Source organism: Nesoenas mayeri, assembly GCF_963082525.1.
Source record: "Nesoenas mayeri genome assembly, chromosome: 1".
Lineage (NCBI taxonomy): Eukaryota > Metazoa > Chordata > Aves > Columbiformes > Columbidae > Nesoenas > Nesoenas mayeri.
In genome coordinates, this window is record NC_137541.1 from 15,885,184 (window position 1) to 15,913,161 (window position 27,978).

Sequence of the window (27,978 nt, forward strand, 5' to 3'; positions counted from 1 at the left end):
AGGGAAGAGCACTGAAAACTTCTTCCAACATCCAAAATATTTTGATGACAGCAAGGTAAGCAACCACCTGGGGCTTGAAAACACGAGGTACTATTTCCTCATTCTACAGCCACACAGTGCCAGCACTCCAGCTCCAGCAGCCTTCAACCACTGCGCTGAACTGCTTCCCAAGTCACAGAATCAATGTTCTTGCAGGCACTTCCACAAGCTAGAACAATGCAAGCAGGTGGCTTTTTTCTCTTTATGTTTGAAAAAAACCAGAAGATATGATGTCAGAACTCCAAACGCCTTTCCATAATAATGAAAACCCTCACTGAAATCCAGTAGCAATTGCCATCTTACTTCTAAGGATACTTTATAAAAGCAGGAACCTCTCAAATTCTCAGAGTACTCAAAGTACAACATTAATGAAGGAAAAACTAAATTCACAGGAATATTGCAATTTGTATAGAAAAATAAAAACTTCATCTTGAAATTTACAGTGACTATTTAAAATTTTACCAATAACTGCTACAAGATAGAGCATCATTCATCATGAATGCTTATACTAGAGGACAAACCACTTCCATGCAGAAAAGCTTCAGTCAGACTGATGTTATTCAAATTGCTATTAAATTTAGCAGTCATACTTCCTTCCTGAAGATAACTGATATTCCTTTTTTTCTTTACTAAAATGCTTAATTAATTGTGCAATAATGCACCGGGATCATGATTTAACTACATCACTAAACCAAATTTACTGTTATAATATGAAAAGGACACCTTCTCTGTATATGAGTGATATTCAGTACTGATTCTGTAATTCTTCTTTGACATCACCTCAATGAGCAAAACTACAAGATTTCAGTATTAATTGTATTAATTGCTAAAGGGCATTCCATAACTTACACATTTCCTCATGAGTACAGGAACTTCCAGTGCTGAAAAGGTCAACAGTTGAACATGGAATACTACTGAACAAATAACCCATGACTTACAATTACACAAAACCAAATGAATCTTATAAGACAATTCTTATTTCATAACATAAGTAGGTAATTTTTCCATACCTAAGCTGCTATGCTTAAGTTAACTCTGCACCTTGAAAATTAATATAGATATATATATTAATATATTGAATATATCTAAAAATAGAAAATATATCTAATATTATAATGTATCATATATATGGTTTATATGCAATATGTTTTGTATCTATTTAAAAATACTTGTCTTTGTGTTACTTCCAAAGGTGTAAATCTTTGCAAATAAAAGAGGAAGGAAGCACAATGAAATTATATGTAATTAAGCTGGAAAATCCAATTTGTTTTAAATCTATGAAGGTAATTCTGCAATGGAGAAACTGAGATCAACAACATCCCATGGGTGGAAATGTTTCCTAGGAAGGGAAAAATGGAAGTTAGAACCAAAATGAAAAAAAAGCCAAACGCGCACACACAAAACCAACCTAAACAAGTCATTATAAAAATAACAAAGAAAGCTGTATGGCAATCAACAGTCACGGAGAAAAGAAAATAAACATTAGGGATTGGACAAGGAATAGAAAAGTAATTTTGTGGATGTCAGTCTTTACTACAGGAAAGGAATAGCGGTCTTAGAATCATTCTCAGTAGATTAAAGAAATGAGAATAAAGTACTTGTGTCAAAAGAAAGGAAAGATTGCATTACCATCAGAGTCAGAATTGTACTTACAAATTCTAGTAGAGTTTTTGACATTTATTCAGCATATGACTCTTAAACAATAATAAAACCCTTTACAACCAGACTTATGTACTGGACAGGAGTCAGAGTCACACCTTTTCAACATAAAAGCATGCTGCAACATTATCCAGGCCAGCAAGCCATAACATTAGTAGCAGGTACAACAGAACAACTTGACAAATCCAACATAACAAGGGCACATCAGTTCAACACCCACACGCAAACTGCTATTATCCACTGTTTATTTTTCCTTGATATTATAAAAGTGACCAGATTTTCAACTACATTCTACCAAAGTTCTTTGCAACTGTTTCTTGAGCAAACTAAGATGCAATGAGGTAAAAATCACATTTTAGATAGAACAGTTACAAACAAACTACACAGAAGAGCTACACTAGAATGGGGAATCCCACTGACCAGGGGTGGTGAGTGCAAGGTACAGGAGGACCCATTCAGCTGGAATTGTGCAGGTGCACCTCGTAAATAAGAACAACCCCAGGGCAAGATGGCCAAAATCACACAATGTTCATTTTCAAAAGTGACTTAACCTCTAAAGAGATTATGTGTCACTGAAAAATTTGTATGTGTTAGGAGCCCAAGTCTCTTGCAAATGTGAGAACAGATGACATTTCTAGACCCAGAAGTACTAAAATTCTAACTAGCCACTAAACGAGCAGCAAGATTCAGACTAGGAAACAAGATGTGCAGCCCAAAGAAAGAAACAGAAAGTGCTGCTGAAGCACTCAGGGGAGATAACTGTAGAAACTGAAAGAAGAATAATTCAGAGAACAAGGGAAGTAAGCAGACACAGTTTCCTAACTGTACCAATAAAGATCTTCATGAACGTGTCTATTCCATGACACCTGGATGTTAAGACAGTCTGTGACAGGTTTATGTAAAGTTAAACCCTAAAGCACATTAAAAGAATGTTAAAGCTCCAAAATCAAGGACTCTGACAGAAAACACCAGAACTGAGTACTTCATTTGACCCTGCTAGACCTTGTGAGCCTAAGGAGCCTTCATAACCAAGCAAGTTGTTTTAAAAAACCGCGGGGTAAGAAGCTGCATTCCAGATGATCTTAAAAACTCACCGGTGGAGTTTAGACCTCCAGACCTGCAGAAGACCTACCGCTGTTTCAGAATGCAATAACAGTCAACACTAGGACATTACCTTCTGTGTGTAGAAAGTAAGAGAGTGGATAAAAGACAGAGGAAGACCAAGAAACACTAAAACATCCAAATTTTTGGACTTCCTGCTCTCAGCAAAACAGAAAACATATTCTAACAGACAGTTATGACTCCTGAATTAAATTTAAAAGTACCACAGGGGCGTATGCTATGGCAGTTGCAGTTCTCTCTGCCCTGCGCACCCGTGTCTGTTTACACGCACCTGGCTCTGTTCTGTTCTGCTCCGCTCTGCTTCAGGCTCCTGGCTCTCTGCATTCATTTTCTCCCCACATCAGACCCAGGAGCATCAACCCTTCACAGTTCTATTCCCAGTCACATTCTGGGTCTCCCTCTACCCTCGTGTTCCCATTCTCAGTCCCAAGACCCTTCATCACCAATCTCCTGGTTTAAGACACCTGCTGTTCCCTGAGATTTCTACCCTCTAATTACCCTCCCACCCCAACTTTTCGCTCCCCTAAAACCCAAAATATCAAATTCCTTCTCTTCCATTCTGTGCTATACAGAAACAGGTATGAGAACAGCATATTTTTCTGCCTCTTTTGCCCACTCTTCCCCGTCTACCCTTTGAGGATGATGTCATCTGTTCACACCATCTCACCGAGCAGCTGCACAGCCATGGCTTGTGAGCATGTCTATCCATCCACCTACTCCTCCTTGCCTCCATATGGTACTGCTGCGTCTCCTCATTCTCTCTCCAGAAAACTTAAGCTTGGTATGTTCACAACTCAGCTCTTTATCATTCTCCTCAGACAGTTTTTGCAGATGAAGCTTCTGCCATTATCACCTCCTGTAATACAGGGAGTCTTTTGTGACCCCTGTGCCCGTGACTGAACCACATATCCCTGCTACATCCAAAATCCCGCTACAATCTTTCTCCGTGTATACATCTTTTTCTTTCTAACAGTACAGCTCATCCAATAGCTCCATCTTTGTTCAGGCACACACTGAAGAATTATAAAAGGAGATGAAGATTCATCTGTTTAAATTTAGACAGGCTTCCCTACTTATCCTAAGTCATACTGAAAGTGAAGCAAGTAAATCTCTTTAATATATTAGTATTTATGCTTTCATTTCAGGAATCCTCTTTATCACGTCACCCTTAAGAGCTCTGCTGGTATCACTGGTTTCAAGCTCTTGCGAGGCAGACGACACAGAAACGGCTCAAAGAACTCGGCGTAGCCAGCTGGTACCTACCGAGTCTGTGATCTGTGCTCAAAGTTTCTGCAACCTTTATCTAGGTATTTTCTAAATGTAAGAGAGTGCGGAATAGGAAGCATGCTAGACGGATATGTAGCCATTTTAAAAAATAAAGTATTAATAAAGAAAGTTACCTAAAGATAAATAATATATTGGAAGGCTGTCTGAGAGAAAAAGAGAAGAAATTCAAACATCTGAGTTACAAAATCACATTTTATCATTGCATTAACAACTTAAAAACAGAGGACCTCATCAAAATTTGACAAAAGCTGCCATCTTAATAGAGTTGCTTATATAAGATCCATGCTTTAACATTTAGTACTTTATCAAACTTTAAAAATATATAAATCTTTAAAATTAAGGAAAGGAAAAAAAAAAGCCCTAAACCCCACACTTACTTGAGACTAAAAACTACCAGCAGAGCATTTTATACTCAGGTATTCTCAAATTACTTGCTTGAGCAAAACAATTTAAAAAAAATATTTGGGATTGCATACTGAATTTGCAAGGTTTATTTTAGCATAAGTACTAATTAAAACAGATATTGTGTTACACTTCTCCTATTCCTCATGATGCGGTTGTGAGCATTGTTTATACTGATAGAACAGATTGGGAAAAATAAGTTACCAAAAAAGAAAAGTGAAAATAAAGACACCTCCTGCCCCCTGCGAAGTGAAGGTCAAGAGGATCACGCAATATGTCCTTACAAAATGCTGGGAAGTCTCTAGCAAAATTCATGTGGAACATACAAGATTTGTTTTTAGAAGTTAACATTTCAACAAAATTATCAACCTGCACTACTATACATACATTGTACGTGGTAACAGATCCTAAAAAATCACTCTTTTCTTATTCATGAATTAAAATTAATTATTGGCCCATTTTGAGGGTCTGAATAATCTTTGTGAAGCCTAATAGAAATTTTCCTTACATACATGCAGGTACCAACTTGTCCTGAGTATAATTTATTCAAGTCAAGAGTTAAATGTTCACTTGCATATAAATCTATCAGGTGAAATTCAGCATGGCTCCAAGAGGCAGTTTTATGTCAGAGATGTTCTTAGAATAACAAAAAAAAGGCACAAATGGAAAGCAGGCAAATTCAAATATAGATTGTTGGAAGCTTTTTAAGTGATAAACGTTTAATCCCATTTTTTTCAGTGTCATGTGGTTTCCAGTGTACACAAAGTAAAGAGTGAAAAGGTAAAAATAAAACTGCCATCCCCTTAATATATTCCAGAATTCATTTGTAAATTTAGTCCCTTTATAAAAGAATCCTTATATAAATCGGGGAGCGGCGGGGGGAGCATCGCTCCCATATCTGAAGCACAATTTAAGCCCAGCATCGCTGACCAATCACAATTAGTGAACGCACTGCATCTCTCTGCAGTGAGGAGCAGCCACAAGGTAGGCTGGCATTCTGCACAAGCTGCCCCTCGCAGGCTCTCGCTCAGAAGCGCTGCTTTTCTTTTTCAGAAAGCCTGAATCCCAGTGGTGTCTCTGGAGACAAGAAGCCTTCAGTATGTTAAATTACTTTCATTATGTATTTTCAGATGCTTATTGATTCTACCGTAGGAAGAGCGGGAGACTGCAGCAGCCTGTAAAGCAGAACTAAAGCAGTGTATACATTAGCAGTATGCTGAAACAATGGCACAGTACAGGCACAAATTCTCATTAAGGTCCTTTTTTGAAGATATGCTTATTACCCTCTTTCCCTTCTACTCTGCTAACAAGTGAACAAAATGAATCCCTTCAACCTGGAACTGCTTCACCTGCATCGAGAATTTATCAAATCTTTAGTGGAGGTAAGATCTGTTCCTTATTATGGTATGCAGAATAAGCAACATTTAGCAAAAATATGAGAAAAAAGGGAAGAGATCAGATGCCATTTACATTAAGCGCTAGTATCTTGTTATGTTTGAGACCAGGAAATATTCAAATGCTATTTCCCCCATTAAAAACACAGTGGTAGAAAAATGTTATTTTGTATGAAAGACTTGTAGAATATTAAGAACCTGTTCTGTTCATGCAACGTAAAGACAGTACAGTTTTGGCTAATACAGTATGGGGGGAAAATACAAAATGCAACTGGGAATACGATTTCCTCCCTTGGCAGTATTTTCAAATATTGGCAGCTGAATATGTTACAGATTTATTCAGTTACTCTTTGAAGGATCAGATAGTCTATAATTGGTGTATACTTATTGCTTTATGAAGGCTGGCTAATACGACTAATCTCTGCTCAAGAAATCCTCCTTTTTTGTTTGACTGTTTTTTTTTTTTAAAAAAAAACTTATTTCTTTCATTACCATGTACATTTCAGCCATTTATTAAAAACACAGATTTGCTAAACATTGATTTCAAGAATGGAAATTGTAACAGTGTGCAAATTAAACAAAAGCATATTTCCTATAAAGCTCATTGACTCTGTTTAATTTCTCATTAGAAGAGAGTTGTATGTATAAACTACCTGCTCACAGGAGCTATAAAACTACATTTTCTAGCTCTGGTCACAGACACTCTACGTCCAACAGTTATTGGTTCTAGTCAGGGTTTTTGTAACCTGCACTATTTGCAGAACAGGAAACCTGCCCAAAACACTAAATTCATGTAAGCTGCCAGAAGAATGACGTGATTTTAGTAGCAAATAGTGAACACACTAACTGATTTTCTGTGTAATCTATAAGATCTAATTTTAGAGATGTTTTATTCATTAAATAAGTGATATTAGAAAATATATTCTTGCATTATTTTATTTGGAAATTATAAGCCCTACTTTTAACCTTTTTTTTCCTCCCCTTCACAAGGGCATGCAGCAACTAATTCAGTTTTACAACTGACAATACGAAGAATGCAGTTGACCGGGTATCTTTCTAGCTGTATGACCTACAAGCAGCAGGATGCATCACTAAAATGTATTCTTAAGACATAAAGGAATTAGAAACAAAACATGGAAAACACTTGTATCACCATTTACGTGCACGACACTCCAGCAATATACATGGAAGACTAACACATCTGCTCAGATTTTCATTAGAAGAAGAGTGCAATGATTGATTCTTAAAATGGTGAGCATTTCTTAAAGAGGGATTTATAATTTAAAACCAGAATTGTGGAAACTACTGATGCATGAAGAAACAATGAAATATGAATTCCCAAAAGGAGCATATGCATACTTCACCAGCAAGCTGAATAAGGGTCTAACCAGGCTTTTTCTATACTACTTATTAAATAACTTATTTGTCATAATGACTAATGGATATTTTTCTCTCCATTTTATGGTCTGTTATGTATTCTCCTTAAATGAAAATAAACCAAATTAGGTAACTCATGGTTACTCTCAAAGCACATGAACTGGATTTTATGCTGTATAGCAACTTCTTTGACTAAGCCATCACTCAAAAGTAATGAGCAGGAATATTACAGAAAGAAATACGCAACCATAAACTGAAGGATGTCTACATGCACTCTGAACACAGAGATCAGAATTCATTTCTTTTAAGACCTGGAAAATAAAAACAGGCTTCTACAAAATGCAACAGGGGAGAGAAATTAACATCTCTTAAAAGAAGGTTTATTTGTTATTGCTGGCTCAAAACTCAGAACAGACACGCAGAATATGCACTGCTCTGAACAAGTATCTCAGGTAATTAAGACGTCCCCGTGTTTAATCAATTTTTGCTGCTGAACTGCTGGAACAAAACAAAAAAAAAGAAAATCAAAACAACCTGCAAGGAACAAAATAAGAGCCCAGCTACCGCTTGGTTTCCAGGTTACAGTGCATGTCAATATCTGTCAGTGACACCGCGTTTCAGCCCATGTCACGCTGCTGCGATGCTCTGAGGGGCCGCTGAGCCTGAGGGACCAGGTAGGTCAGCGCTGCCCCGGCTGCTCCGGGTAAACCGGCTCCCTGCCCTCCCTCGCCTGCGTTCATTTAACTGCAACCTGACCAGTGTGACAAGGAGGGGATGTTTAGCCTGTCCATAAGACCGAGCATATCTGAGGCTTCCTGTTTTCACAAAAATTCAGTTATCATAATGTTAGAGACAAGCTTGTCATTTGTTTTAGCAGATCTGTGTTTGATTTCCTCCTGGCTTTTGCTAATGCATTTATCCAGTAGTGCATTTGGAATGGTTTCTTGAAATCCAGTCACAGCCAGGACAGCAACCACAGAGGGAATCGCATTCCTGAGGGTTAATACAAACCTCACAGAGGTTGCCTAAATTAGAAATTAAACAAAGCTTTTGAAATATTTCTTGTTTCATTTCACACATGAGACTAATACGTTCTAATTTACATCTTTTGTATTTAAGAGGCACATGTGAAATAACTGTTGAAGCATACCAAGAATTTTCATCCTACAATTTGCAATTAATAGTATTGTGCAACTGAGGCTTTCCAGAACTGCAGATGAAATCCATTTGCATATTGTATCCCAAGTGTGCTTAACTCATACTTCCATTTAAAAAGAGCTCATTTTTGTTCACCTTAGTGCTATCTATTTTTAATGTATTCAGAATGAAACAAAGGTCCGCATTTGAATTTATTTTCATGCCAAGTACGTCCCCTCTTAAATTTAAAGGTCATAATAAGAAATTGAATAATCTCTATTTATCCAGTTCATTACAAACTCAAGAGCTGCCTGACAAAATAAATAATACATACATCAGGTATTACATGCAGATGCTACATTTACAACCTATTGGTATGTGTAAAACAAAGCAGAAGAGCCACAAATATTAAAAAAAACCACCTAGATGTAATAAATGCTACTTTTTATGAACCTCACTTATTCCTAAACCAGACATGCTATTTATATAAATCTGTTGGATTTAACTGCAGTGTGTATGGAAAAAAAAAAATCCCTGAGACTATATTGGTTTTAAATATTATTTTCTAAAATTATTCCCTTAAATCTATTCTGGAATAAAACTAAATACTCTTCTATTTCATGGAGGCACTGATTTATTGAATAAATTGAATATTCAAATCAGAAAAAGGAAATGTAGTATCACAAATTTGATTCCCCCAAAGCCACATAAGTTTCGCACTTGAAATTATATATACTTCTATAAAATTGTTGTAGTGGCTTCATACATGTAGATGCACACAAGATAAAAGTGAACAGAAGTCTTCAAGCTCCATAAAAATCTGCTGAATTCCAGACCTTCAAGTTTCAGCCCACAACACTGTTGCAAACTCTTCGTAAGAAAGAGGCTGCTAAATGGCCATAAATAATTTAAATGTTCTTTTAGTGATACATAAGCAACAGTGCTCCATGTTCCTATCACTTTCAAGAGCCTTTTTAAAATGATCTTGAGTACTAATTTGTTAATACTTAACAACATTCTTCTATAAATGACCCTCAATGCAATACAAAGGCAATGCAGGAGTATAGTTTATTCAACAAATGGGCCCTTTGTAAAAACCACATCACTATAAATAAAGCCTTGTCTCCCTAAGTGGAAGCTTTTCACTTTTTTTTTTTTTAAACAAATCCTGCTTTCCTTTAAAAAGGAAAGACCTTATTCTAGATCCTCAGGCTTTTGAGTCCATGCCAACTAAAGGTCTAAACATACAGTAAATCAAGAGTTCAATAAGAATAGATGCTTTTCCTCCCTCATCCTTCCCCAGCATTTAGCTACAATAAGTGTTAAAAAAAAAGAAATCAAATAGTTTCATATTTTATTTCACCTTTCAGGAGAAAAAACAGCTGCAACAAAAGAATGTGTTTCTCCCCCATTCTGGACGTCAACATGCAGTCTGAATCTAACATCACCGTCCGAGATGCCATTGACGACATCGACGCCAACATGTACCAACCACTGTCATACCCATTAAGCTTTCAAGTTTCTCTCACTGGATTTTTGATGCTAGAAATCGTTTTGGGACTTGGCAGCAACCTCACCGTGCTGGTACTTTACTGTATGAAATCCAACTTAATCAATTCTGTCAGTAACATAATTACAATGAACCTTCATGTACTTGATGTAATAATTTGTGTGGGATGTATTCCTCTAACTATAGTTATCCTTCTGCTTTCACTGGAGAGTAACACGGCTCTCATCTGCTGCTTCCACGAGGCTTGCGTCTCTTTTGCAAGCGTCTCAACCGCAATCAATGTCTTTGCTATCACTCTGGACCGATACGACATCTCCGTAAAACCCGCCAACCGAATCCTGACCATGGGAAGGGCTGTGATACTAATGACATCAATATGGATCATTTCACTTTTCTCTTTCCTGATTCCTTTCATTGAAGTCAATTTTTTCAGTCTTCAAAGCGCAAGCACTTGGGAAAATAAGACGCTTTTGTGTGTGAGTACAGACGAGTACCACACCGAGCTAGGAATGTACTACCACCTTCTCGTTCAGATTCCAATCTTTTTCTTCACAGTTATAGTAATGCTAATTACCTACACCAAAATACTCCAGGCTCTAAATATTCGGATTGGCACCAGATTTACAACGGGGCAAAAGAAGAAAGCGAGAAAGAAAAAAACTATTTCTTTGACCACTCAGCATGAGACTACGGACGTGTCCCACAGCAGTGGAGGAAGAAACGTCGTCTTTGGCGTAAGGACTTCTGTGTCTGTCATCATCGCCCTACGCAGAGCTGTAAAACGGCACCGGGAGCGGCGAGAACGGCAAAAGAGAGTCTTCAGAATGTCCCTCTTGATTATCTCAACGTTCCTTCTCTGCTGGACACCCATCTCTGTTTTAAACACCACCATCTTATGTTTGGGCCCAAGTGACCTTTTGGTAAAGTTGCGATTATGTTTTCTAGTAATGGCATACGGAACAACTATATTTCACCCTCTACTTTATGCATTCACGAGGCAAAAGTTTCAGAAAGTTCTGAAAAGTAAGATGAAAAAGCGAGTTGTTTCAATAGTGGAAGCAGATCCCCTGCCAAATAACGCTGTAATACACAACTCATGGATAGAGCCTAAAAGGAACAAAAAGATCACCTTTGGAGACCACGAAGTAAGGCAGAAATGTTTAGTACCTCAGGTTGTCACTGACTAGATTTCAGTACTCACCAAAACTCATCAAGCAGAATATTTGAACAAATTGTAAAAACCTACTGCCAAATAAGAAAAACTTTTTTTAACTATTGGCGAGACTGTACATTTTCAATATATATGTTAAATAGAGTAGGTCTTGTATATTCAATTTCTTCATTATGTAAGATATATGTTGCATGGCCGTTTGTTAGCGTAACACCATGTGTATATTTGTCAAAAATATTCAAGTCCTCTTTTTTAGAAAATAAATAGCCTTAAAGAAGTGCAAACTTTTAAAAATATTTGTATGGTTCGGTTTCTCTGTAGGTATGAAAGAATTTTTAAACAAAAATTCCACTTGGGAATACTTTTCTAAAGCACAAATACAACATTTTGCATGAGATGGTAATTTTAAATTTAATTCATAAACAGTATTGATCGGAGATATTCTGAATGCTATACAGCTACAACTTCGACACATTTTGACCTCATATTTAGATAGCTACTTATTTCAAATTTCTCCAGCATGCAATTACCATGCATGTGTAGACAAAGCCATTTACATGATATCCTTCAAGTAATGGTTCAGAATCAGTTAATTTTGATGGGGGGAAAAAAATCACGTTGGTCCAAAAATTGACAGTACTTAAAAATAAAAAATAAAAAGGTCTTGCATGTACAATCTTAGATCCTTAGTTTCTACACAGAAAATACATAAATTTGAATAATGACACAGGAGATGTTGAGAGGGTAAGGGGGAAAGACAGGCTAAATTAAGGCAAAAACCACAGAGACAAGAAAGTTATTGGCCTCGATGCTAAAAGACCAGCAACACATAAAGCCATTCTGGTGCAAAGGCTCAGATCTTCACACTGAAGGGGCAGAGAAACAGCCAGACCTCTAGTGTGACACGAGAGCCTTTTATACAGAGATTTTTCATTCATACCAGATACCTACACAGACAGAGCTGTCAAGTGCCACAGCTAAAGTAAAAGATTGTTTTCTTGCCCTCAATAACTCTCGTATTATTTTGACTTCACTTCTTAAGCAATGACATTCAGTTCCAGCCATGCGACTGCTTTGTCACCAGCTGATCACCAAGACGGCGAGTTACCCTATTGCTGTATGTCCTGGACAACCATGCTACATCATCATGCTATACCCTCTTTTTCTATTTCATCTCATACCTGTCAAGAAGAATTAAGAAGCCACCATCATCCATAGCACTGTATGCAAGAATTAAGATATTAATCTGAACAAAAGTTTTAGTGGTTTGCACTATCCCATGCTTAAAAATTCATAATTTCAATGAACAGTGGCTACATTCATTGATTTAGTTGCCAATTATGGGGCAGAGGGGAGGGAAACAAAACAAAAAACGATAACTAAAAGGCTAATTCTCAATAAGTATTGGCTGCTATTAGAAAAAAAAAAAAGGAATATGAGAGCTACTTTGACTAAAGTATTTCATAAAAAATAAGGATTTCTAAAGCACTTTTCTGAAGTTTAATATTAAAAAATGTAAGTTTAAGAGAGGAAAAAAGATTTTCCATCACAACATTAAATTATTAATCATATGTGTATTTCTAAAACTGCTTTTGTGGTTAAAAATAAACAGTAGTATTTGTAATGTAGTTTACTTAGGCTCATGCATTAGCTTACCAGAACAGAAGATCAAAAAAATAATACTAGAGCTCCATATTCCACAAAGACCAGCCACTAAAAATCATAAAAATTCTACCTAGAGGTTTTATTATCTTACCAATAATAATTTCTTAACTAGAATTACTGTGTAGCATATATTTAAACATTATTCCACTGCCTTTCTTCTATAAGCCAGCCCAACCACGTCTGCAGTCAACTGAAGCCACTGACAGTGCTCGTTTCATCCAGGCTGTCCCTGTCTCCTACAAGAACTGAAATCCTTCCTCTTATTCGAGAGGTTGCAGGGAGAAGTAATCTTAATGGTTTTATGCAAGAAGCTCTTTTTCTAAATCCCATATGCTCTGAATTTATCACTGCAAAAACATTATTTCAGGAATAAGCTCTTCTGAAAAGAAATGTGCCCAAAAAACCTAAGCAGGAGCTACTATTTTTTCTTTTTTGTAAGACTTTTTCCTTTCTCTGCGCAGCTATCCTCTGTATTCTGAACACTAGAAGGAGGAAAAAGTGGAATCTCTAGACTTAATGGCATAATATGATTTAACTGATTTCTTATCTTGCAATAAAGCATTCTTAAATAAATTCTAAATGCTATTCATTTATTTTAAAATAATTTTCAAAATAAGAAATTATAATGACCAACACATGAATAAGCTTATCCATGTCCTTATCTGAAATAAGCATTAAGGGAAGCTTTCAGACTTGAGAGGTTTCTGACAACATGACTTGACTTTTCAAAAAGAAATAAGTCCTCAAGTACTACATGTTTAGTGTTAAAAGATTATTCATTAGATTCAATGAAGCAGTACTTCACAACAAAGAGAAAATACAGCCTAGGAATTAGTCAGAGAGATTAAGTCAGGTTTTAAAGGGTATGTTGATCGCAGACATTGATTGCTTTTAAGAATCTAAGCAAGTTCATTTTCACATTTAATATTCATCTTTCATCAAATGAAGGGGAAAAAAAAAAAGAGGATATACACCATGTTGGAGTACACTTGAGGTCTGCAGAAGAAAATTCCACATAGAGTAGGGAGCAATACAAGTAAGGATATGTGCAATCCTATATATATTGCAAAACAGAATCATACATGATCTGTACCACAAAGACAACACAGATTTAACACAAACAAGATGAAATAAAGAGTAACTAGTGTAGAAATACTGTATATTCTACAGATAGAGAAGAGGATTTGAGGAGGGATATGAAGGTGTGCCGTGGGTGCTTGACAGACAGACTAAAACAGAACGCAAAAATAGGCATCATCACTGGAGAAAAAAGGGCAAATACATGCCACAGTATTGTACAATAAGAAGCCCACTACATTCTTAAAAATGATCTCAGCACAGTGAGTCATTAGTTCAATTACATTTCACACCGCTCAGCCTAAGGCAAGCAGAATTGTACAGGACTCACAAAATATCAATTCCCGCAAATACGTTTCAGAAACACAAGCAACCAGCACCATTTTCCACATGTTTTCTCTCCTTAAAGTGTCAGCTGTTATCTGAATGTGTTCTCCACTGCATCTCCAAATGCATCTCCACTCAATTTTACATTGTAAAATGAGGTTAGCCCACACTAAAAAATACAAAAAAGCTCAGTATAGTGCCAGTATCTATTAGAATTTTTAGGAAACACATCTTAACACACTAGTACATCACAAACCAGTGAAAAAGAAATGTGACTACATCACAAATATCTAGTTCCAAGTTGGCAACAACGGATAACAAGGCACTACTACACAGTCAGAAGTTCTGTCTGCTTCACTAGTGCCAGGGGAATAGGAATCACTTCAATGATTTCTCAGTGTATTAGATTTAAAATGCTGTATCTGGGTACATATCAGATCAATACACCTCTCTGCCTTCATTGTTACATAAATACACACATGTACATAATACATAATTATTATACATCCACACACACCAAAAGTAGAGTTCAACATTAACATCTATTTCATACTTATATCCATTAGCATATATTTTATATTTACATGGAGGGGCTTTTGATAATAATAGCTCTGAACTGGGCAGACAGGCACTATGCCCCACCACACATAGACTTGAATGCCTTCTCTTCTCGACCACCACCTTTTTCTCTCTTTAAATGAAATAATACATTCAAGAAGATACATAGTTTACCTGGGCACAAGGAAGAATTTTTCTGCTCTCTTAACTGCTATGTGTATCATATTGCAATGCACACAATGGTCCTTTTTCAAAACACTATGTGCTAGTCATCAGATTTCTTTGATAGCTGAATATGTTACACTTAAGTTTGTTCTCTCTGAAAAAAAAGCTGTTTAGTTACCAATTGCAGTAAAACTCCCTTCAAAGGAGAGAATACAGCATTCTTTAGCAAAGTTTTGATGTAGTATTAAAAAAATATAGAATAAACTAACTTAACCTTCCTTCTCCCATTGTTCATATCACTAAGGATAATCAGCTTCTGTCTTAACAACCTTCCAGCTTTATGACAGCCAAATTCCACTTCACACATTCTGCTGTAATATCACTGAATTTATTTGTCTTACACCAAGTGGAGAGAAGAATGATTCTGTAATTACCTTCTCCTTTTCCTACTTCATAGAACACTCGAGCAATTCAAAGAGGAAAGTTAAACACAGGGTTTGGGATTTGTTATACTGAGGGGGATTCTGGAGAAGAAAAAAAAGGAAAATCCAAATGGACTCATACCCACAGAGTGCCAGGGAAGAAGGATGTGAGGTAGGTGGAGAGCAGAGGTCAAGAGGAAAAGAGGTGAAGGTGGAAGGAGGGACCACAGAAAGGTGGAGGGCAACACATACCCGCCAGGGAAAGAATCCTAATAAACAAAAGTACAAGAAGAACTTATCTTTGAATCACCAAGTGTGATATGTGGTTTTATCAAAATTGCTGGGAGGAGAGGGGAACATGGCATGAACAGCAACTCCAGAAAAGGCTTTTGATTTAACACATCACACACAGGATAACAGAAAAACCAAGAGAGTGCTTTATTCTATCTAATCCATCTAAGCCTATCCCTTTTTCTAGAGACAACCTATACATTTTACCAAGTACAAAGTACATATAGAGTACATGCATTCCAAACACAGACCTGAAAAGAAAATGCTATTAGATGTCTGTGCCAGTGATAAATTTTAAAAAGTTATATTGAATTTTCTCTGAAATTAGTATTGGTCAGATATCTTCAGTTTGTCTTGATGCTCTGAGTGTGTTTCACTACCACAGTATGTTTTCAATTACTGCTTCTTTATCTCAATTTAATTATTTTTGTAGAGCATTGAATTGAAGGAGAAATATCATTAGACATCTTTATGTTATTTGCTAAAATTAAACTTCAGTGATTACTATAAATTGAGTCAGGATGGAAGAAATATCTTCCTGTGTCTTTATTTTATAGACTTCTGTAACAGCTGTTTTCCTATTTAACAAAGAAATTCTCACACTATGAAATGAAATTCGGTTAAAATGAAAAAAACAGAAGATTTACAGTGAAAGTTTTGTGGTAGGTACGTAACCTGAAATTACTAAAATTTGATTTACTTTCTATAGCTTGAATTAATTATATCCTTCGGATATGCGCATTTCTACATGCTCGTTCGGATTCCTGAGGCAAGCAGGCAGGCAGGCTGACGGCACCGAGCTGTTGGCAAACAGCGCGTCCTTGTTTCCTTTCCAGGCTGGGTTTCTGGAAATACGCTTTTGGTTTCTGTTACCCTGCTGTGATCTCTAACTTCCTATCCTATCTTGCAACAGCTTAACTTGATACCATATCTGATAAACAAATCAATGTCACTGCTGAAACAACATTATTGCTGTAAAATCTGTCACTCTGGCTATGTCAGACTGTTATTAACAGAGCAATATTAGCACAGCTTTACTTTCAACTGTACTAGGATCTCTCACAATCTGTTGTGAGATTTTACTTCAAAATAAACTCAGTTTAAACTCAACTAGTAGGGCGAGAAAGCACAATAACTGATGACAAGCTATTGCTACTCTGTACCGTGGTTTTCTTCCAAACCTCATTTCAAGATATTTTTCATAAACCCCTGTCACAAATAAACAGAGAAGGAAGAAGTAGAAAAAAAGGACAAGCTTCCCACATTGGTCAGTTATTACAAATAACAGTGACACTTTGTGCACCAGGTTGCATTTGCCACTGCACTGAAAACATGCATAAGGAAAAAGAAAACGGGAAAGGAACACTATTTGCAATGTATGTATCATCGCAAAACAAGAGGTGAATGGGAGCACTGCTGTTGTACAACACTTTAACAATAATGAAAAAGCTCTAATGCCTGGTGAGACCTATCAATGAATGAGAACAAACAAAACAAAATTCCTGAAAGGAATTTGTGGGCAAAGAGAAGGTTTTAACACAGTTTTGTGGCTCAATAACGACAGCAGCAGCTTCTACAGTGCTGTTAGTAAGTAAAGTTTCATAAGAATTTTTCTTTCAGATACAGCACTTTCTAGGAGTATATTTGCATGCAACTAAAGAAGTGTTACTCAAATTATAAATTCATCTTCTGAAAGGATACCAAGCAAATATCAAATCGTAAGAAATTTCCAAATTGAGTGAATCACTTCATTTCCTTTTTTTAATCTGGAATAAAACTTTACGTTTAATAATTTTGACCATATGACGATATATGCCCATAAATATAAAATGGAGCTATACAGGTCATCTGCAGTCGCATTAAAGATGGATAAAGCACCAAAAAAGTGCACATGAAAACAACCTGAAGACATCTTTAAAAAATAAATGTATTCAGAAGCTTCTGACAAATCTTTCCTCGGTTGTACAGCTTACAATGACAATTCCAGAAGCAGTTTAAATAGAGTGGAATAAAAGTGGGGAAACTTTTAAATCAGTCACTGAGACTTTGTGATGCCCCAATTTTGTTTCAGTCAAAAATCTCAAGTTTCTCCTACATCTTTAGTTTTCAAGTTAGTTCAGCTAAAAATTGGGTGTGGGTGGGGGGAGGGTGGCATAGAAATCTTTGGAATTGTAGACAATCTGCCACAGAAACAGAATGTTCTCAAAATAATAGGATGTTCCTTCTTTTAATGAGGATAGGTCTTCACATCTTTCCCCGAAATTACATGAAAAGACATATGAGAGCACGCTGTTCTTCAGCTGAAGAGGGTCCTACCTTTAAGACAACAAAGCCAGTAATCAGATTTGGTGCCTGCGAGCAATGGAAGGTTGGAACCTGAATAGTAAACAAAAAACCTGGACTACTTGACTTTTCAAACCATAACTGAGTCCATAAAAAGAGAAAAAACTACTCCTATGAAAACAGTCTATTTTTAAAGCTGTTTCCTGTGTTCAAGAATTAAATCTTACTCTCACTACTCATTACTTTGTATTACATACAGTAAAACCTCCACTGATCTTTAAGGCGAGGCAGAATTGACAGTTACAGGAATACTGGCTCCCATCCAGGACTTCAACAGAGATTAGACTTCAGTCTTCTTTTCATAGCTATTTGCTTAGATTTTTTTAACCTGAACTGGCTCACACTTTAATTAGAAACGAACAGGGTAAAATCGGTTATTACATTTATGATTTGAACAACCAGTATTTACTTGAGGAATTACAACAAAATTGTGGACACAATCTCATTTTTCAATTATTTTATACTTCTGAATTTGCCAGGCATCACTTTCCAGTCCTTAGCTCTTGTCATTTTTTTCTCTGCTAATCAAAGAGCCCTTCTGCGACCCTTTATTTTCTCCCCATGAATGCATCTCTACAGTTTTAATCTTCAAGAAAAAGAGCCCGTTTAATCTCCTACTGTGACGTGTATAATTGTATTTATTCACAGGTAACCACAAAACTATGTTTTTATCTGTACAGCACAATTCCCTATACCAATTGCTGAAGTACGGATTTGCCTGACACAGCTGTATGAATGCTAAAACAGAAACAACCTTGGTAAAGCAATCCCAGCATGGATGCAGTCCTGTTCCAACACTTGACAGAGGTTTACTACCATATTTTCATATTTGTAAAAACAGAAATCATACTTTTTTCTCTTTTTTAAAAATTGAAAAAGCATGTTCTGTGCACGTATTGAACTTGGAAGGTGCTCTGCACATTCAGAGCTGCTTCTTCTCCAGTAGTCTGCCTTAACCTGAGACATACGCCCATAGAAAACTACCACCACTTTATTTACCTCTCTTCCAGCTCCTCCAGCAACAAAATTATCCACCAAGAACGTAGAGCAACTGTGAGGTGAGAAGATGGCTTATTTAAATACTTACTTAGGAGAACAATATCTTAAGGGAGATTTAAGTCATCTAAATTGCAGATTATGCACATAAGATAAATCTATAATGCATCTACACAATTTTTTTGATCAACTAAGTAATCAAAACACACAAATTTGTTTGACAACACATATTTTCCATAAAAATGTAATTGACTATCATTAATTCAGCTTTACAGCCCTGAATTCTTATTTAAAATGAATTAAACTTCTCTACCACTTTTCTATAGCAGCTTTGTGTCTGACTTTGATTTCCACAGAAATACCCTGTTGCTCTTTCTGAACGTTGGAGCACCACAAGTTGGACTTTTCCCCTCCCCATTCTATAAGGAGTTACAAACAAAAGACTCTGGGAAGTTAGTACATGTGTGTAACATCCTCTTTATTTATTGCTGGATTACAAGGTGTCCTTACTTTATGGAAAAACAAACTACCTCACCTCCAAAAATAAAGCAAGAGCATTTACTGAAAAATCCTCCTATTTTAAATCATTATTAACAATCTGGAAACCTGCATATTAATAAGATTACTCTATGACGTGTCCTTCTGGTTCTTGCCAGCCATGGATTTTTCTGCAATATTTTAAATTTATCGTATCAATACACTTGTAATTCATTCAGTAGTGTTTACGCATTGTTTTTCAATTATACTAGTTGCCTTTGCATTGTCATTACATTAGAACAGGCCTTAGCCAGGACTACCCTCTTTCTTGACTGCCAAAAAGCCAGTATTTCAGACTCTAATGTAGTCTTCTCAGTGAGTTGTCAACTTTCAAGTTTGTCCAAACTACTCTTTCAAAAATGAAATATTAAGCACTGGGTCTATTCTCAGTTGCATCACAACTTGCCGCTCTCGCAACAAATGGCTTCCAAATCCAGTAAATTTATTTATTGTAAGAGAATCCAGAATAATGCTTCTCCTTGTTGATAATTCCTGTGTTAGAAATAGGTGATTTTTTACTACTTCCCATAGAGGACAAATAGTCTAGGCTCCCAACACCATCCTTCCATGCATCTCAGAAATATCCTCAGACAGCAATGCTACCACTTTTCTGGTTTAATTCGGTGGGTTGTGAAAGTAACTTCTTTTGGATTTTGTTACCTGTCTCTCTGATCTATGCACATTTACAGATATTTCTACTGTAACCTCTCATTCTGTTACCCCCAAATGAATTTTCCAGACAGGATTTGCTATCACCATTACTTGATCTTCTAGTGAGCATTCTAATCAAATGCTCACTTGTCTTCCTCGGTGATCACAAGTTACCTGTCCATTTCACCCACTTCTGTTCTCTCTCTTCTCTCTGACCATTTCTGAATCCGATTGCTCAAAAGAGAAGGAGAAAAAAACAACTCTGTTTTATCAGACATTTAACACCAAAGTATTATTTCTGAACTAACCATGTTCTTCTTCAGTACACCCACCAGGTTATGCACTAATAAATGCTTCAGTCCCAGGAGAAAGAAAAAGATTGATATTACTAACTGCTTCTCTAAGTTATTTCCTTGACCACTAATCAACTGATTTCACCATTGGCCATAGGAAAACAAAAGGAAGCACACAAGTACATGTCCTCACAGGTACCACAGCCAGCTTCCCTAGAGAAAACAGCTGTGACATCTCTCCACACCTTCCCATGGCGAAGTGATTATCTAGTGACCTCAATCCAGTGAGTCTGATCACCTCTGAGATCAGGACTCTGGCTCTGGGAGCACCAGCGTGCAGCTTACTATTGAATTTCCAAGTGTGTAAATGCTCAGGCAATGAAGAAAACAGAGAAGGTTCTAAATGCCAGTTCTACCAGAGCTTCAGTCAGTGCATATGCAGACCTGCCCAAAACATCAAATTGTCATTTCTTGCAGAACCTCCACACAGAGCAGAACACACAACCAGAGCTGTGCTCTTTCATATGTATCATTCTAGCTGTAAATGGTGTCAAATGCTACAGAACTGAATTTTTCGATACCAGTTGTTAGTCTCACTGAATTGTTTCTAATAGGTACTGAGTCCTGTCTCTCAACCGTTTTCTTGAGCTTTCATAGCTATCGAAACACAGTGAGAATGCGCGAGCACTCCATTTAGAGGTGACATCTCCCTGCTTTGCTGATATCCCTGTATTCACTTATTTCAAACTGTGTAATCCAACTTGTCTTTATCTCCATGAACACACAGACACCTATGTGCAGATACCTTTTTCTTTGTTTATACACCATGTAAAATACACTACAAATTATTTTCAAACTCTGGCCAGCTACTCTTACTCTCTACAGTGTATTGATAATTTACAAAATGCAAAAAGATCATCTTTCAGAGATTTACAGCTAACCTACGTCTCTCTTCTCTCTCAGCCAAAAGTCATTATCTTAAACTCTTTTTGCATCTTTGGTGTGCACCATTTTTTTTTTAACTAATACAACTTTTCAAGTCAGTGCACAGAAAGTTACTGGATTCAAAGGCAGACAGAGCTTGCAGGTATCTTTGGGTCTTGATAACTTTTGTATGTCACCTGGAAGCAAAACCCACAGCTTTTATTTCTAATTTTAATTATGTAGTTTTATTTTTAAAAGTATGACTACCCAGTAACATCATACTTAGTCTCCAAACTCAAATATGCCCTAAGATCTGTACTAGTTACACAATTATGACTGTTTCAATGTAATTAAAAATTGGGAAAAAAAATAAAAAAACAAACAAACAAGCCACCTCTGACATTGTATTTTTCCTGTATTTGGCTGAACATAAGCATTCACAACCACAAGAGTATGTATGTTACTGGTTCTTCCAAATCCTTGAGTATCTCCCCTCCCATGACACACCCTAGCCAATAACCACAAAAATACTTACTGTTCAAATGCTTAAAATGATCAAGGGTAAAGCAAAAACAAAGTCCAAACACCCTTACTAGCTGGGATACATCCTTCTGGTGGAGAGCATGTATTCCTTAACAAGACAGAAACAGGTTTGCTATAATTCCCCTCTGCTCTACAGAGATACTTTGAGAAGAAAACAGAAGGGGAATTTTGTTATTAGAGAAACAGAATGAAGTATAGTTTTCAGATTTCAGAACCACACATTTAAATTCATTAATTGCAAAACAAAGAAACAAAATCTGGAAAAAACCTACCTTACAACACATGGCCTTTACATTTAAGCTCATTAATGAGAAAAGACAGGACAGAGTAATTACCAAGACCTTCTTTCACAACTGCCCTATTCTACCACTCTTTCTGCTTTTCATTTCTAACCAGTTCCTCTTCCAAAATTCCCAGGCCCCTCTGTTTCAGCCTTACCCAGCCCAGGTGGGACTCCAAAGCCCTGGCTCTCAAAGCCCCAGACCGCCTGACACATTACCAAAGCAGACAGGGCAAACACTACTTGTGCCTCGTGCACAGGACAGTACACAAGACAGTTCAAATGCACAGTAACTTATCAGCTGCATGACTGGCACAGCTGCTCTGCTGTCCTGACAATAATTCCTCTCCTAGCAGAAAACACGTTCTGGTAGTCTATCCCACGCCCCCTCCCCTTCCTCAGTTCTTGGGCACTATCATTTCTTGCCCACTGGAGTCATCTGAACTGTTAAAAGCAAATAAATCAAGAGCTGTCAGGCCCCAGATTTTGCTCTGTACCTGCTGAAGCCTAACTTAATGTAATATTGGCCTATAACCAAATCTTCCATACCTTAGATCATAATAATAATAACTGATATTAATAATGAAATAGTAGCAATCAGGTTCAGAGTAACAGATGACACAGAGGCTGAAAGAGCAAAGCTTTCCAGAAATGTAAGGAACAAAAGGTGTGGACACTTGCAACTGGGAGCCAGAAAGAGCAAAGGACAGAAAATAGTCCTTGATGAGACTGAAATCTGGATAAAAACTGTTAGAAATACTCCACGTGCTACAGCAAAGGCAACTTGAACACACTGTAACTTCTGACACAGCCTTGCTAATGGGACAGCAATAACATACCTCTCAGGAACAGGTTAACACCTCAAGATAGAAAACAGAGTACTAAATCCATTTTTAAATACGCAATATAGAGACCTCTGGCAAGGTCTATATCAAATGCTCAATAATACAGCAAAATCAAATACTTTGAGTAGTTATAGCTAAAAGATTAGGCTCATCAAAACCAGAAATCAACTTAATGCTAACATGAAAAAATAGTTTCATAATTTGAAACATATTTATGGTCACTTAAAGGAAATTAGGCATCGAGGAAACCCACCATTACAATTATACATGGATTCATTTTTTAGAGCTGTCTGCATAAAGAAAAATAAATTTCAAGAGATCAGAACAGTTAGAACTTTGGAAACAGTGACACAGCAATGAAACTACAATGAAGCTACATTAACAGAAAGCAGACTTTTAAAAACCTGAGGAAATGTAAATTCAAGCCCTAATAATTTAAAGGTTATGTTGAAAAACAAAATTCCAACAGGATTTTTATTTCTCTTGTACCCAATCAAATTTAGTCTTTTCTCTCATGCACCTGTAATTATTTAGTGTCTTCTATTGAAAATGGTTAAAAAAAGAATGCATGACAGAGAGTAAGTAAAACATACCAACTATCTACATAAAATGTTTGGTCTAACATAAGGTTTCCAAGCTACGAATCCTAATCACAGCAAAATGCAATTCAACGGTAAAATCTGTATGTTCTGTCTGCCTTGTTCAATAGAGGATAAAGAGGTCTTATGCTATTAGCCTCTTAGTAACGATAAATTGTATTACGTTTTGCAAGTCATTTTGTTACAGGCACATTAATTCAGTATCTTATAGTGAGTAGTTCAAATTAATGAACTTGTTATATACTATCAAGATTTTTCTTTCTTTATTTCAAAAGCCAACAAGAAATAAATTAATACCCACAGAAGCTTCTTAACTCTGCATAAACGGTCAAGGTGGCATAAAATAACATGGCCCAGAACAAGATTGTTGTTTGCATAATTGAAACAGAGAAAGAAATAAGCAGGTGGTACAGCAACTACACAAGAGCACAAGGACCAGCTTCTACACTCATTACACAAAATACTCGGTTGTACATCATAATTCATGAAATAACGCAACTCAGCAGAAGCCTGAGTACCTCTTCCTTTCACATTAATTCACAATAAATCAAGTAGTGACTTTGGAAACATGAAGCCAGGAGCAATATTAAGAAAATAACAAGATCATCTTAGTAACCAAGAGGAATTTGTGTTAGCGCTAACTATCCATAGCTTGCACAGCACTCCTTTCCTTGAACGGGCAGACCAACTAATAAAACCAGAATCTTTATAAACACAGTAAATTGAGGCAGTAAACATTTTGCATCAGTTTTAATTTGGAAAAATTAAGCTTTTATACAAAAATGAGTTCCCAGCTTCCAAACAGTTCAAGACTCTGTTTTAAATTTACAAATATTAAGGCTTTTAAATTATTTGTCTGTCTGCTTGCACCTTCCCACCAGAGAGGTTTTTTTTGGCCTGGGATACTACAAATAAAACTTTGCAAAACAACTTTTTGCAAAATCTTCCATCTTACGGTAACAGAGCTTCAGCAGGGAAAAAAAACAACACACGTACACAAACACTCAACTGAAAGGAAAAACATGAAACTGCTGAACATGGAGATGACACTCAACTACAGAAAGGCACAGGGTATTTTAGCCCAATTTCAGTGCAGGTCTGGCAGTGCTACTGGTAACGCCACCAGGGACAAGAAAAATGTTTTAGCAAGGTATTTGCACTTACTGTGGATGCAGATTGTACCACCTGAAGCAGTGACATTCAGAAACAATGCAGATGGCTCTGAGCCAGTAATACAATTCAGTCATTCTCAGCAGGACTAATTACCCCAGGCAAAGCATCATGCTAGCATGGCCGTGTAATTTCTTTTAATCAAATCAGTTCACTTACCCCTACAGACATATGCTCTATGATTTTGGAGGATACCAGGTCTTGCACAAAGCAGTAAATTGTAATGCATCCAATTCCTTAAGCAAAAGCACCATGAAAGCAACTTTTCCATCCAGATTCAAGTGTGTTGATTCTTATGAGAAACTCCACACGGCAATATTAATATCCAGCAAATCTGTCTGCACTGTGTACTAACAGTGAAAGACCTCACTGACATGACAGTAACCAAGTCCTTCCTCACTTTAATTGCAGTCAACACCAGATCTGGCTTGGCAATCATACACTCTAAATTTTTCCTTGGAATAGAGGAAAAAAAAAAGGCACTAATTTCATCACTGAATATGATAGAAGAAGAAGGCAGCAGTGACAGATAACTACCATAGTACCTGTGGCAGCTGCCATAAAACAAATAAGTATGAACGCTTACTACTAAATTTAATCATTTCAGTTTTCAACAAATTAGAACTGTTGTTTCCTGAACACTGACTGGCAATTATTAGCCTTTTGATAAACAAAAAACAATATTCATCATTGTTCCCAAATACTAAAAACTTACAGGAGTAAATTAATATATATTTATTATATTTCTTAAAAACACTTGGGTCACTGAGAAACAGAGAGCTTCCCTTCCTTCCTGGCAAAGGAAAAGAAATTAGATACATGACATCTACATTCACAATAGTCAGCACCACCTTCCTTTTCCTGCTCACTGCATTCTCCTGCAGAATATTGACATAATAGTTTTTGAGGGTCAATTTATGCAGCACTCCAGTAACATGATGAACTGTGTGAAGTTAACTTGAATGTCAGTCACAACCAGAAGCGAAGTAATTGTGTCAGAGGGGTGAGCTGAAGGTCTTTGAGGAGATTTATCTATTTCATCTAAAGGAGTGATAAGAACAGGCTGAACTAAAGTGATGGCAGAAATTTTCCAGTCACATTATCCTAATACTCCAAGAGGTATCTGGGCACAGCGCCCAACAAACCAACTTGTGGGAAGAAAATTTTATATCAAGCAGATCAATTAAGAAAAAAAAAAAAAACAAAAACCATACCATATCACACCAAAATAAAATAAAATAAAAAAAAAACAAACAAAAATCACACCACCATCACACACCAAAACTTCTCTATAACACATTTTCTATTTACAGAGCTGCAGGTGGAAGCATCTCAGAGAGAAACAAAGGACTGGCACCAGGTCAGCTTACTCAGCCCTCCTCCTTCAAGGCAAAACCACCTGTATCTCAACTATTCCTGATACGTGTTTTGTCTAAACTGCTTTTAAAAAAGCTTCAAATACTGACTTCGCAGCTCCTCTGAAACTACCATTACTGGCAGAAACCTCTCCCAACATTTTAGATATTTTTTTTTCCCCCTCATTTCAGGCCCATTACTTACTGTTTCAATCACAGTGGATATGGAGCCATTAGTCCTCATTTGAAAAACTTTTACTTAGCTAAAGAATGTTACTCTGCCTCTCAGACTCCTCTTCTCCAAACCAAAGAACCAGACACTTTCAATTCCCCCACTCACCCTGCCACCATGACTGCTGTAATTAGGACTTTCTCCAATTAATCTACCTCTGCCTTGAATGAAGTGCCTCTGAAGGGACTTGATACTCCAGCACGAATAAAAGGTTTGTTTCAAGTGCCTTGCCCACAACACCCTTATAAAGATCAGTACAAATTTCATTGCCAACAATATCATGCTGCTACAACACAAATGAACAAGTGGCTTGAACTCAATTTGTGAGGAGCTCTCAAGCCTCTCTGCAGAACTGTTATCCATACAGTCATTTCTCCTCTTCCTGCTGGTAACTACGATTATTTATTGCTGGGACTTTGCACTTGTCTGAAAGACAAATGAAACCAGTTCAGCTAAGACGTACCTCCAATTTGCTCAGAATATTCTTCATTCTAACCCTGTTTCCCAACATACTTTCCATTCTTCTCTGCTTGATTATTACTTGTAAATTTAATAAGGATATACCATATTACATCACTCAAAACATTAATGAAAACATTAGCCAGTTGCAGCATACATTTTAACGAAACCCCACTTGATATATTGCACAGCAACAGTGAACAGCTGATGATGAACTTTGGGGTACAGCTTTTTCAAAACTTCTGCATTCATTACACAACATTTTCATCAGGATTATTTGCTGATCCTGCTAGTGTGACATGGTGTCAAGAGCCCTATTTAAATCAAACTACAAGACAGTCATTGATCTCTCTAGTCCTAGGACGTATTATGCTGCCAAGAAAACACAGTTGGTTAAACAGGATTCATTCTTGATAAATCTATGTGGCCTACTATTTAATAGCACTTTTATATTCTAGACTCTTACAAATTTTTAGTTTGAGTTGTCTAAATAAAATAGGAGCCAATGACTTCTATTTTCAATAAAGCAAGCTCTCTGGTCTCCTGGAATCTCATCTCTTCCCCCCAGGAGTCCCCAAAGATGACCACTAAGAACAATGAGATTACTCTAAAAGGCAGCTGAGATACAATAGGATCAATATACATATTGTTTATATTTGTATTTATAAATATTTATAGACATACACATATAGACATGCACACAAAGGAACACGCTCTCCTTTCCACAGAATAGGTCCCTGTTTTAACAGAACAGAGAAAAAGAAGAAAAAAAATAGTCTTCTTAGATATATAATATTTGGACAGATCTTGCTCTATTTAATGTCATAAGCATTTTCAAAGACAGGGAAACCACAGACCAAATGACATTACTACAACACAGAACTACAAGAACAAAATGTAAAAAGAAACAGTGAATTTTCACAAAGAAATTTAATTCTCTCCTTCTATAAAGCATTATTTTGTATTAGTGTATGACACAAACTGGATGATGAGCTGCAATACTATAGATAACTCCAGTCTTTACAACAGTGTTCCCTTTCAGTGGAAACTCCAGGGTATTACATACAGTAGGAATACTAGAAAAGCACACTGCAACAGAGAAACCTCAGCACTGGATGAGACAAGGTCCCACCAACGCAATCCCCATA

The 27,978-nt window shown here is 36.7% G+C and overlaps 2 protein-coding genes across 6 annotated transcripts in view; one reads left to right on the top strand and one right to left on the bottom strand.

Moving 5' to 3' along the window:
* The window catches only part of LOC308039213 (conserved oligomeric Golgi complex subunit 5-like), a 55,370-nt gene that overhangs the window by 12,514 nt on the left and 14,878 nt on the right, over positions 1-27,978 (bottom strand). Inside the window, exon 7 of one of the 5 annotated variants that reach the window (XM_080342336.1) lies at positions 1,229-1,378. The exons of 2 other annotated variants lie outside the window; for them this stretch is intronic. In XM_080342336.1, the coding sequence (XP_080198462.1) occupies positions 1,275-1,378 (104 nt within the window). In that variant the 3' untranslated portion in view covers positions 1,229-1,274. Of the gene's footprint in view, positions 1-1,228; positions 1,379-5,577; positions 5,698-18,836; positions 18,998-27,978 lie in introns of those variants that run through there. 2 more of the 5 variants (XM_080342337.1, XM_080342338.1) reach the window with 2 other exon arrangements.
* Positions 9,813-11,114, top strand: GPR22 (G protein-coupled receptor 22; the record flags this gene model as incomplete). Its single annotated transcript, XM_080363663.1, has 1 exon — positions 9,813-11,114. The coding sequence occupies one exon, from the start codon at positions 9,813-9,815 to the stop codon at positions 11,112-11,114; it is 1,302 nt and encodes a 433-aa protein (XP_080219789.1).